This window comes from Notothenia coriiceps, unplaced genomic scaffold (assembly GCF_000735185.1).
Source record: "Notothenia coriiceps isolate Sejong01 unplaced genomic scaffold, NC01 NC01_scaffold00033885, whole genome shotgun sequence".
NCBI lineage: Eukaryota > Metazoa > Chordata > Actinopteri > Perciformes > Nototheniidae > Notothenia > Notothenia coriiceps.
In genome coordinates this window covers 182,491-195,610 of record NW_011366586.1, presented here as the reverse complement: position 1 = coordinate 195,610, position 13,120 = coordinate 182,491, and the positions used below count along the sequence as shown (strand labels likewise).

The following is a 13,120-nucleotide window of genomic DNA, read 5'->3' as shown; positions in this document are numbered from 1 at the left end:
ATTTCTTATGATTTCTAGTAGTTGTACTTGCATGGACGGATTACTAAAATATCTACAGGGCACATCCCCAGCGGACCAAAGTGTTGGGACGCATAATTACTACAAAAAGCCGTAAAACAATTATGAGACACAAACGGGTCAAAGGACCACAAAGAGACACGAAACTACACATTTTCCGTCTGCAATAACTTTGATGTATGAAATTATATTTTTCCTAAATCACCCAATATTATAACCAATGCACTTTATATGAAGACATCTTTACAGTAGTCTATTTATTTATTTGTAGAAAACATTACAAATGCATATACATATACAATGAAACACAAAACCAATAGATACATAAGTATTTGATGAAACACTGCTTCTTCTTCCACAAAGGATGTAAACAAGGTAAGGTAGTTTAAACATAAAAACAATACAGATACTTACTCTTAAATTCTGGTTTCTCCATCACAGAGCACTACTCTTAATCGCCCAGAAAAATGCAAAAAGAGATGCATTACACTTCTCTAATGGGATACAAAGACATACAAAGACTCCAGTATATTTCACAGTGTTAGAAAGTCAAAAAGAGTTACCGAGAGTAAATGAGAGTACAATCATGGACCAGCTGGAAAGATCTGAGAGGAAAACCCTCTTCACTACCTCATCCGACAAGGTGCTTTTTACCAAGGCACACCCAAAAGTTGCCCGAAACCCACCGACACCTCTGAGATGAACTGGAACACAGACAGTGAGCCTTATTGCCCAATATCAACCTATAAAATAGGATTTAAAAATATTGTAGCTGTATAAGCAGCATGCTAATGTCCATGGTTTTGTATTGAGACGTGGGTGTAATGTTCTTGTTCTGGCCATATAGCCTACAGAGACATTTGTTTAAGTACAAATGGCACCCCATGATAAATGTACACATTTAAACACAGTTTGTCGGTACTAAAGTTCAATACGAATACAGTCTTACGGAGGTGGAGTGTGACTAACCCAAATGGACTGAAATAGCTCAGAAATGAAGAAACTGCTAATTTGCTCCCAGGCTATAGCTAATGCTAACCTCACAAACCCAGTTTTGAACCAATGCGCTGTTTGTCTTATTTTGAGCCGAAGCATCTACCGATAACAGTAGACGGCAAATTTCAGGCTCAGAGGGGGGAACCCAAAACTACGCACCCCTGGTCCTGGTGGGCCGCAGTTAGCTCGGGCCTTTGTGATGGGATAACGGACGCTCCCGTCAGCCAACCATCCGGCGTCACAGCGGTCCAACCCCATCAGCCTCCAGGCGGCGTACATCTGGCCCACTTTGGCAATTTGACTTCCATCACTGGCACAAGCCTGGACCGCTTCTGTGAAGTTGAGCTTGGTGTGGTGCTTTAAGAAGTACACGGTCCCTAAATCAGAAGAGAATCATAGGGATTAAACTTGATGTATTTGGGTTTGAAGATGCAGTGTGCAATGCCTAGGAGTAGACAGTCTAAATCTACATGTATCATTACATGTTACTTGTTAGACGCTTTTACCCAAAGCGACTTACATACTCAATACTGTGGACAATCTCCACAGGAGCAATTTGGGGGGAAGTGTCTCAGGGACACAACGACATGCTGACCGCAGTGGGGTTTGAACCTTTGACCATTTGATCCCCAGACCAACGCTCTATCCACTGCGCCACACGCCTATCAGCCGTATAAAAAGGCCTAGTAGGTTAAAATAGCGCGTGCTAGCCATCTTTGTGTTTACTGTGAAAGAAACCGGGAGCTGCATTTCATGTAAACTGTATTTAACAAACTAAATCTGACTCTACAGAAACTGAAAAACAACCTATACTTTAGCCTCATCATGTCTGCCACCATTAGACCACATGAGGAAGAGGGGCAAAGGAAATTGGAGATGGACCTTCAGTTAGCGTCTACAGAAGCTCAATCTCAGCCAAACACAACCCTATCGCCGGTTTTGTGTTACCCGAATACGAGGCAAAACCAAAACCACCAACCAAAGGCGAGGCGAACGAGTCGTTTTTGTTTCTGCCTCATTGGATTGAATCCAATAAACTGACCTTGTACTTTCAACGTGAAATTTGACATGGCCTCGGACGGCTCTACTTCTCTGGTCTTTCGTATATATTCTTAGATTGTTGTTTCATTCTTTAATAAGTAGAAACTGGACACTAGTGACTCACTGGCTATTTCTCAATCGCGAGGAAACTGGCTTCCAAGCCAATATTTCAAGCATACTACGTCATCGAGTGCCGCCGAAGGACTGTTCCAATCTCCAGCATACTTGGAATTCCACTGAGGCCGCGTCCTTGGTTTGGGGGTAATTTCGAGGCTGCACATGGGTAGACTTCGCGTCCTTCAAATCCCCACAATGCTTTGCGCACGGACCAATTTCCCCAAATCTGTGGCGGAAAATGTAAGGCGGGGCCTCTCATATGACGCACACCTGCACACTTGCTAGCCTGTTCCACTCTTCGTTTTCCGAATGCCAGGAAGGATTCTTGCCTAGCTTCTGAAGGAAGTGACTCGGAAGACATGTGCTACCAAGCAAGCATCCTCGCGATTGAGAAACGGCCAGTGTTGCATCTCGAGGAGGAAGTGGCATTACAAGAAAGAATGGGCCTAGACTGTTCATTAAGTTCATTAGATATCTTTGCACCAGAATAAGTAGATATCTATGGCCATATCTTGCACCTTTTGAAAAGTTCCCAATCAGTCATACTGACCCTTGACAGAGGCGGAGAAGCAGAAGGCGTCGTAGTGGTGGAGGAGGCGATGTCGTTGTCCATAGCTGCGCAGACCAGGAGCTAAGTCATCTCCACCACATCCGTCACGAGAGGCTGTGATTGGATACTGCACTGTGCCGTCAGCCAACCAGCCGGCGTTACACCAGTCCAGCCCCTCATCCCACGCCGTGAAGAGCTGCTCAAATGTAGCCAGCGTGGCCTCCTGATCCTTGCACGCCTTTTTGGCCTCAAAGAAGTTAAAAAGGTAGCGTCCTTTCTGAGAGAAGTAGGGGAACACCACACCTACAGAGGGAGGAGAGGTTAGAAATTAGCTTTTAAGGTGATACATAGACATAGACATAGACCTGGTGGTCAGATACTGTCCATTAAGAAAGAGCAATGATTATGAATGAAAAGGATTTTGGTAAGTATGATTGAAAGGTGCACCAGTTGAATTTGTTCTGTTTCACTTCTGTCAAAAAGGCCAGCCTCTCTCCTCTTGGCGAAGTAGTGTCCTTGCAGCGGGGACTATGATGGAAGGACCACATAGTCTCCTAAACTAAGATTTTGGCTTTTTGAAGGACATGACATGCACACACCCCTCATCTACAGTTCACACTCACACACTCTCCTCACCCCTCATCTCCAGGTCCACCGTCACACTCTCGTCCTCCAGGCCATCGATCACCTCACAGCGGTATCTCCCCGTGTCGTTGAGCTGCAGCCCGTTGATCACCAACGACATGTCGCCCGGGGCCGAGCGTCGCAGACGGACCCTTCCCTTAAAGCTGCCGTAGCTGCGGTGACGGTTGCCCATGGCCACCATGACCTCCGTTTCCATGGCGAGGTCTTGCGGGGACACGGGTGCACTGACGGTGTTGGCGGGAAGCCACGACCATTTGACCCGAGTCCTGCGAGGCGCAGAGGGCTCGGGTTCGTAGTGGAAGTGGCAGGGCAGCGTGACACTGCTGCCCCTGGAGGCCGACACCGAGATCTCAGGGGATTCCACCAGGAGGCGCACCCCGTTAAAGTAGACTAGAGAAGACACAAGAACTGAAATATTAAAGGTCGCCTATTATGCGAAAGTTTTTCCTTGTACGATGTGAGGGTCTAAGGACAGAGGGTGTCGTATTGTCATACTGATATTCTGTACAAACTGTGAAGTCCACTGAGACAAATGTAACATTTGTGATATTGGGCTATATAAATAAACATTGATTGATTATGCAAAATCCACTACTTCATGTCTCTTCTACATCAACATGTGGAAAAAAGATTCCCTCTCTTTTTGTCGCGATCCATTTATATAACAACCTGTCTGAAAATGAGCTGATCAGATTTCGGCCACTTTATGATGTAAGAACGATGTTTTGGCTTGTGTAACCATTAGCCAATCAGCAACCAAGGTAACCCCCCCACACCTTATCACCTGAATCTCCTCCAAGAGCACCATTGTGTTCTTTGTAACCAAATCTCTCTCAGAGGGGCGTGGGGAGGGGCTCCTTATTTTCATCTAAAGTAACAGACAGAGAATCAGCACTTTGGAAACAGGGCTGAAACAGAGAGGATTATGGGTAATGCTGCAATGATCTGTTTGGTGTTTCAGCCAATCAGAGACATGTTTTGTATATATCTGAGACCTATACCATATTGATGAAAAACAGTATAATAGGGGACCTTTAAGAATATATATTTATAGGATTATTAAAGCTAAATCTTTCTGATATGTGCCTTTACTCCTCACTGGTCATGTAATGGAGCACTTTGTCTTAAATCCACCATCCCACAAGGTCCCACAGATTTTTAACCAGAATCAGAATTCAGTTTATTGCCAGGTTAATAAGTATATTAAGGAAGTTGCATTGATGTTATTGTGCAACACATAAACATAGGAAGACAATTTTTACAGGAGTTAAGTTGGGGCACTGATATTTTTGATTAATTTTGCAGCTGTTTTGAATCAGCATCATTTCACATCTGCACGGACCTCACAGTGGACATGCTTACCTGTTAAACTAAGGTGTTACTAAAAACATCAATACAGTCTCTCTGGCCAAACTTCATGGATTAGAGCGTAATCATAAATGTTATTATTCACACAAATGCATTTAGAGAAACTGCCCTGAGAAAGATGTGTTCAGTCATATTCTAACCCTCGACTGGTCTGACATCAAACACAGAATGTACGCCCCCTGCAGGACAGTTTACGTCAATGAGTCTGTGTTTCCAACTTTGTATACAGTCTATGATTTTAATGTTAACAGTGGTCCCAAATGTCTTATATTATTTCCTGTATACACAAATAAACGCTACTAATTACTTTGGATAGGTCTATATTTTTGTTTAGTGCAACACAAACAGATATGTTCACCACACTCACACAGGTCAACCGTTACAAAAACAACATCAATAACTACAGAGTTTGTTATTTCCACCCCTCCTCCCAGCACATCCAGCTGCTGTGATGTAAACAAATGAACCATGTTATTAATCTGCTTCTCACACACAGCAGAGGTGGAGATAGTATTCAAAGTTCTGACTTGCTCTGATTGTGTCAAATATTTTGTTTCAAGCAAACAGTATTTAAAGTTTTACAAAAAAACAAACAAAATATTAGCTTTCACATATCAAAATAAGAGTATGCATCATGCAGACTGCCCCATTTCAGAATCATCACTTGATTATAATCATTGTTGCATTCATACGCAAGTCTAACTAATGTTTAAGTGAGTAAAGGAGCACATTTCAACTACTTCATTTGCTGCCTGCAATAATAATTTCTTTAAATATTTTGTAGGGCTATTATCAATCTGAATATGGAAATGAACCAATAACTTAAGGTATCAAATACATTCTGTAGTGTAAAGGGTACAATATTTCCCTTTAGTAGTGGAGTAGAAGTAAGCATAACATGGAAATATATCCATATCCATAGTTAGTAGATATGGCAATGAAAAACTTAAGTCACAGGCTCCTCCAACAATGCAACATGAATATATATTGGACATAAAACAAATAAATTAAATTAAACACACACACACACACACACACACACACACACACACACACACACACACACACACACACACACACACACACACTTACTCTCTCCGTTTCCGTTTCCATGGCTGATGTCCTGGTAGTGAAAGCCGTTGTTGTAGCGGGGGCTCCAGGCCTGAGAGCCGGGCAGCAGCAGCAGCAGGCTGGCGGCCAGCAGGGAGCGCAGCGGGGTCAGCATGGTGATCTGCGGAGCAACCGTCACAACACATACTGAGTGAACCCCTATCTGCTCTGCTGTCAAGACAATTACTAATATTGGCAACATATATACCAAGAGGAGGACGCCGATGAATCACACACTGGCAAGCAATTAATTCGATGCACGCAATTGTATTAAATCATCTGTATTAAAGAGGTATTTAATTCTCTTTCAAAATCCCTAAAATATGTGACTCAAAGGAGACGGTGGAGTGCTGATAATCCAATGTCAGAATCAGTATTGCATTACATTAATACAAATGTAAATAAATACGTAAATAAAACATGAGCTTCCTTTCCAGCGTTTTAGATGAAAGAATGTTTGGTGTGTTCACAATGGTTGTTAAACACAGCCTACTTTCATCCTACATTAATACAAATAACGTCAAAGTATATAAAAAACATTTATCACTCGTTTTATTTTATGACATTATAGACTATCAATCTATTAGGAACTAAATAAACTTCTCTCAAACCCCTGTCATTAGACAAATACGTTTAATATATTCAATTATCTCCTTCCAATTCTCTTTCTCTGCCTTTAAAGATTGCAACCCCCTATATCAACCCAACCCCAATAACGCTATGATTATAATAAGTATATGTTAATTTAATCATTACATACATTACATTTTAATGACTTCTTCCGTGCTGCTTTACAAGGTATAGCCTATACAGTGTTACTACTCTCTGTTGACTAACGGAATTATTAGGCTACCATCGCTCTAAAATTCACCCGTAAATCAAGAATGAAAACTAAAGAAAAAGCCAAACAGTGAAATACCTCCGGGGTAAATCCTCCGCTTTATCGTCCGTCTATGGGAACCAAGAAGTCGTAAAGTGAGTCACACAGAAAGCAGCAGTCCTCTCAGCGTCTTCAGATCATCTCCTCCTCATCCTCTGCCTCGCTCAGACACACTGAGAGCAGCACGAGCGCTACGTCACGCGACGAGGCATCCCCTTTGAAGTGAGCAGTGACCTCACATCATGCACCAGACCATAAAACATAACAAAAAATAAAACACCAGTACTTATACTCGTAATTAATCACACATTTGAGGTATTTGTGCTTTTCTTAAGCCTTTTCTCTTCATGTGATGCTTTTACTTGAAACAAATAATTAATTGACAACTTTTTTTCATCGTTTGAGTCATTTAACATGCACACATGCATATTTTTAATGTTTCCAACTTCACAAATACAATAATATTCTGCTTTTCCCTTATTTTAATAGTTTTACTTCATTATAACAGTTCTCAGTAGTGGAACATGTACTTTACGTAATACAAAATACCACAGTTAAGACAGATGGTGTAATACAAAATGTGAGGCTCCTCCTCAACTTACTACAAATCAAGCAACACTTATGATATAACTAGACAAACTAAATAGAAGATCAGTCACATGGGTAATTGTTCTGCTTATATTCGTAAGACTTTATTGACTTATTGTGAAAACTGTGAAACTAATACAAATACCCGTACAGATACGCCACGTCAGCACATCTTGCAGACAGATGCCACCTCAATTCTGTTAGCATCATTGTTTAAAAATGAACAGGGGTCGAGTCAAAACAGTTGACCTATTTCCGTCTCATCCCTTCAAAGGATCGCCTTCCCAAACTTTTTCAACCCATTTGGGATGTGCAATATCTTGTTTATTCAAATAAAGAATATAAGGCTTCAACATGTTGTAGCTTCATGAAAGCAAACAATACAACCCTGGTCATTTGAATAGGTTAAGGTCCATTTAACAGCCGAGGAAAGTCCTCATTAACACTTAACAACGCAGGTGTGCATTTTTTCAAAATGACGCAACCTAGACCAACCCTGGATTTTAAAATATAAATGAGGTGTCAAGTGTTTTTTCCATTTTAATTTGTCATCATGAGCTGTTGATAGAAACATTATCTTAATCCTTTAAATAAAAAATGTTGGGCAGGTGATGGAGAAACCAAGAAAAACTTCTAGAAGCAGGCCTTGTTGTTTTGTTATCATGTTGGTTTAATCATTGTCGTATAGGGAACCCTTTGTGCTGTACAATGACAGCTATTCTACTATCTGTGTTTCCTGCTTAAAAAGGTTGAATATTGACAGGAAACCATTGATGGTCCAAATATCCACATTGTCATGCGAGTGTTGGCTTTGTGTGACAGAGAGTTAACATTTAAGATCATCTTCAGACACATCTTCAGACTGATTTTTTGGAAGTATTCTGTCTCTTGAAGTGTACAAGAGTGTCATCTTTTACAGTCATCAACAGTGTCTGTGTTTGTATTGTGTTAGATTATAATGTCCTAAGAGTTAAGATCCAGAACAAAGTGCGTGTTTTTTAAATTACCAAGATATATGGAAGGTTTTTGGAAAAACAATTAGGTGTGAAAGTTGTTTTGAACAGCAACAACCTGCTGCCAACTTCTCCTTTCCTGATAGACTTGTTATTGAATGCCCCCTGTTCGGCCATGCCCTCAAGTAACACAGCAGATATTGCCACATGGCCTCATATTTCAATCGTTGGTGGAAATAATAGCAGCCGTGTTGGAAAACAATAGCAATTCCAGTTCTCCAGTGGGACCGAAAGAGAAGGAGCTGCTGCCCGAATATCTGGCTGGTTTTCACGGTGCAGATGGAAGCTGCCCTCCCGACACGAGCACAACGTGAATCCTGAAAGTGATATTTATTGTCCCCAGAAGAGCCACAACACGACACACAACACCATATTTAAAGTCTGAAAGTCCTGCACGCAACTCGGTCAGCGCTCTGAAGCCACAGCAGTTTTTCTTCTGACTGGACTGACACCCGGCCCGAATAACAAAAACCCAAGATCAAGAGATGTCGAGCCGCTGGAAGACGACGAGGAAGTTGAGGGTTTCATTTTAAATCACTTGTGGTCACTAATCAAGGTTACAATTTGTGTATTTACCACATTCCTACATTTCTGCCATCATACTCTTCCGTCCTCTAAAATGAAATTAGAATAAAGGGAGAGTTCAGATGTTTTGAAATGGGGTTGAATGAGGTCCTTGTCAGTGTATTACCACCATCGGCTGTTATATGATATTGACCATAGTTTGGAGAATAAAGTATAAATACTGAAACAGGAGCAAAGCAGTTAACTTCTTTAGCAGCACAACGCAATTCAGCCTCTAAAAAAGGTTTATATGATTTTAACTGTACCTTTTTTTGGTATAATTTCACTGCTTACTGTCAGTGCTTTTCTGAGATCTGAAGCTTTTCAATGTCTCTTCAAAGCCACCAGACTCCATTGACAAAAACAGTCATTTGACCTCATACTGTAGCACCTGGGAGATGCTGCATTTATTCTGCCTTGATCAGATGGTTTGTTTATGTTTTTGTGTGACTTTGGTTAAACAGTATTTAGTTCTGCTTTACAAAATTCAAAGGAACACAAAAAATAAGACAACCAATAGCGACAGCAGTATCTTCTGTGATCCCCCGGCCCACGGTAAAATGACTGTTTTTGTCGATGGAGTCTGGTGACTTTGAAGGGATAATAGATCACAACTTTAGTTCCCTGCTGTAAACATAGATGGTATTGCAGTCTCACAGCGAGGGAAAGCAGTCAAATGACCTTTCCTTTAGAATACATTTAGCTGTATTAGCTGTGCAAACTGACTATGGAGAAGTACCTCATACGACCCCACAACAACATGTCTCCCTTTTAAGAAAAAAGTAGACAATTCTTTGATATTATGCATATTTATTTTCACTTATGGGCCCTTGACGTTCAGTTTGACTTGATGTGACCTTGCCGACATTCAATCTACGTTAAGTGAGGGATTAAATCTGTAGCAGACAATCCCAGATCTGGATCACAACAAACCTCATCAGTTGTGGTTTCCCATAAACTGAACCCACCATGTTGTTCTCCTTCTCTTCCTCCCTTCATTCTCACTTTCTTTTCTGTCTGTCCACAAACCCACAGCAACTGTGAGTCTGCCACTCCTCCTCTTACCACAAACAGCAATTTCATTGAGTTCCTCCCAACAAACTTACACCATGTGGAAACTGAGATGATGATTCATTGACACAGTCATACAAATAGGAGATTATTCTCGGATTTGTCACTAAAACAAGGTTAAAATAAGTTAATTAATCTACGGTTAAGATTTCGGTGCATTTTTTGAATGCTTGCATCTTCACTCATCATTGACGCACTGAAACCACTCGTTCCTTCTTCTCTTCACTTCCATCTGAAATATTTGCTTTGAAAGAAAAATATCTATGACAGGTTCAGAAGGGCTCACTTCCTTGCCTGGGATTTCCTTTTAAGCCACAACACAGCTCTCCAGGGAACCTCGGAGAGAGTGGTGCACCACGTCGGTGCAGACGGAAATATTTCAACTACGGTACTATGGATGCCACGAAACACTGCTATAATTCACGGTTCCAAGAGAATGAATGCTACTGACTCATATTCCTCTAACTTTTATTTAAGCATGTGTTTTTATGAGTCAAATATCTCTACATCTAATGAATGGATTGCAATGAAATTTGGTAAATAGGGGGACGCCACGATAGCTAATTTTGTAATGAGCATCATGCACAAAGACTGACCACAGAGTTTTAATGCAGTTGGTTGCCTTACGTGTTGTCCCGTATCTGTATATCTATTTTTACAAACCAAAAATGCCCCCAAAAAATGTGTGTCTACTTATACCACGGTCCCCATCCTCTACATTTAACATGCAAAGTGTCCTTGGGTCATTGCTCCTGTGGCATGTAGTCTACGGTATACAGTGGTGCAGGAATGAGTCCTCCAACCTGGAAGTGAGTTTGCATTTGAACACTTTTGGTTCCCTTGTCTTGAAGACAATGGTTTTCAAAAGTCTCTGTAGTTAGACACCTGAGATAAAGTCTGTGGTTAACACAGGAGGAGGAGATGTTCACGTTTTATTCTATGACAAAAAACACATCAGTCAATAAGTGTGTCAGAAAAATGTCGGCTGCTAACAAGTTACTAAATAAGAAAAGTAAACGTCATCACGCCTACACGAGTCCACCTTTAGCTTAGAGTTGGTGATGCACAGTCATGACACCATGATGTAGTTTCTCTATAAACATTGGCTTTTTTCTTCTGCCAATTGCATTTATGCTTTAAAGATCACAGACGGTTGTACCTATATGGAGATGGTTCTGCTGATTAACACGTGCTAAGTAAATAAGTCATAAACCTGTTTGTTACAAAGCTTATTTTCTGCATTATACTGAAATCCAATGGAAAGATCACACTGCTTTTTGTCGAGGAAGCCGTTGCAATGCTTACTTCTGGGTCGTCCTGTTAATGGATGATAGTGATGCAGTAAATTACTTTTATCACCAAATAAAATAAACATCATAACATTGTAAAAGGCAGAGAGATAAGTCATTAACAACCACTAAACCCTCTCTTTAGTGTCTGTTAACGACGCCCCCCCCGCTCTCAGCCACCCTCCCTGTGTGTCTCTAAGCCATTATCTCCCAGTGTGTTTGAAGAGACAGACCGCTGCTCTTCCCAAAGCCCCACATGAAAGCTTTTGGCCCGGGGCCCCAAATACCAGCAGCCCCTCTGCACTGGGGGTGTAATTTCTGCAAGAACAGCAACATTCAGGTCGAGAGAAGCCCGAAGAGATGACTGTGTGTGTTTGTGTTTGAGTCAGAGCAGGTGATCGTGTCTGAAGTCACACATTGTCATTAGCAGAGACTCGTCATACAGAGGTCAGACCCCAAAAAGGTGTGTGTGTGTGTGTGTGTGTGTGTGTGTGTGTGTGTGTGTGTGTGTGTGTGTGTGTGTGTGTGAGGGAGAGTGTCTTTCCAGCGGGACTGAAATGATTAGAGAGGAAGGTTTCAATAAAAGACCAACAGGAGAGTGAACTGCAGGGCTCAGGGTGACGGTTTCAAGCGTGATTAAAAGATAGAGGGCAAAATGAGCTGTAATAACAAGTAAACACTACAATTTCCCATCTTGTTGTTACTCTCTGATTCAAGTTTAGCAACAACTAAACATACAAAATGCCATTTAAGAAGTGTATTTATGATAAAAGCCACTCATCACCTGTCAGATCCACAGTTAAGAGCATTTATTTGAGCAGAAATAACATAGGATTTCCCCTCTTTTAGGTGACGTCCCTTGAGATGTTTTGTCTGACTTGGTGCATACCGAATCTAAAATAGCAGTTGTTTTCCAGGACTGGGTCCTTCCTGTTTGAGCCCGCTGCGGTGCCTCCAGTTTCCTGCCTCCTTTGGCTCGTCCCCAGCCAGCTGTCATACCAGGAAACCAAACAGAGGCCGACACGGAGCTGATGGATGTGCAGCGAGACGGATTCAATTCCACATATTTTCCAACACAACTCTGCGAGATAATATCCGAGTTACATTCAACATATAGGGCATTATTTGTTGAATAATCCACAACCTTTGGTCGGTAAAAAATACACTTACTGACTTAAACAAATAATGATTTGATCTGACATATTTTCTTCTCAGAATTAACTCGAAACTCAAAATCTTTCCTTGGTATTCTGATGGTTAACAAACGTTGGTCACAATCTCTTGCTTTCATCTGAATGTTTTTGGTAAAAGGATTTTTTAAATGACAAATTAACTTGAAATGTTTATTTTCAGAATTCTGCGGGGAAAAAACTGAATTCTGAGAATGAACTCAAAACAACAACAAAATCGTAGTATTCTGAGAATATAGTTAGAATTCTGACAAAAAAAAAACATTGGTCAAACCAAAATAAAAAGTCACATGTGGCGTTAATCCCCTTTCATACAAAGTAAGTTAGAACTAGTATTTATTGTTGGTTTTATGTTTTTTTTTTCAAAATGTGCTCAAATATATAAGCCTATTCCCAACATACGATGTGAAAATAAAATCCTGCAAGTTACACTGAACAAAAATATAAACGCAACACTTTTGTTTTTGCTCCCATTTTTCATGAGATGAACTCAAAGATCGAAAACATTTTCTATATACACAAAATAACAATTTCTCTCAAATATTGTTCACAAATCTGAAAAAATCTGTGATAGTGAGCACTTCTCCTTTGCCGAGATAATCCATCCCACCTCACAGGTGTGGCATATCAAGATGCTGATTAGACAGCATGATTATTGCACAGGTGTGCCTTAGGCTGGC

The 13,120-nt window shown here is 41.0% G+C and overlaps 1 protein-coding gene across 1 annotated transcript; it reads right to left on the bottom strand.

The window, feature by feature from the left end:
• Positions 1 to 276: 276 nt before the first annotated feature.
• hapln3 (hyaluronan and proteoglycan link protein 3) lies at positions 277 to 6,875 on the bottom strand. The gene is made up of 5 exons (XM_010790207.1): positions 6,765 to 6,875; positions 5,828 to 5,966; positions 3,359 to 3,757; positions 2,723 to 3,025; positions 277 to 1,391 (listed from the first exon to the last, which is right to left on the bottom strand). Exons 2-5 carry the CDS (start codon positions 5,958 to 5,960, stop codon positions 1,114 to 1,116), a joined length of 1,113 nt encoding a protein of 370 aa, XP_010788509.1. The 5' UTR covers positions 5,961 to 5,966; positions 6,765 to 6,875; the 3' UTR covers positions 277 to 1,113.
• Positions 6,876 to 13,120: the final 6,245 nt, after the last annotated feature.

What these genes read in the sequence shown, in the direction of transcription:
- hapln3 (XM_010790207.1), bottom strand. Translation starts at nt 5,960, where the DNA reads ATGCTGACCCCGCTGCGCTCCCTGCTGGCCGCCAGCCTGCTGCTGCTG. An exon ending in GGTGGACCTGGAGATGAGGG is followed by an intron (nt 3,026 to 3,358) that starts GTGAGGAGAGTG and finishes CTCCCTCTGTAG; the next exon opens with GTGTGGTGTTCCCCTACTTC. An exon ending in CTTCTCCGCCTCTGTCAAGG is followed by an intron (nt 1,392 to 2,722) that starts GTCAGTATGACT and finishes CTTCTGATTTAG; the next exon opens with GGACCGTGTACTTCTTAAAG.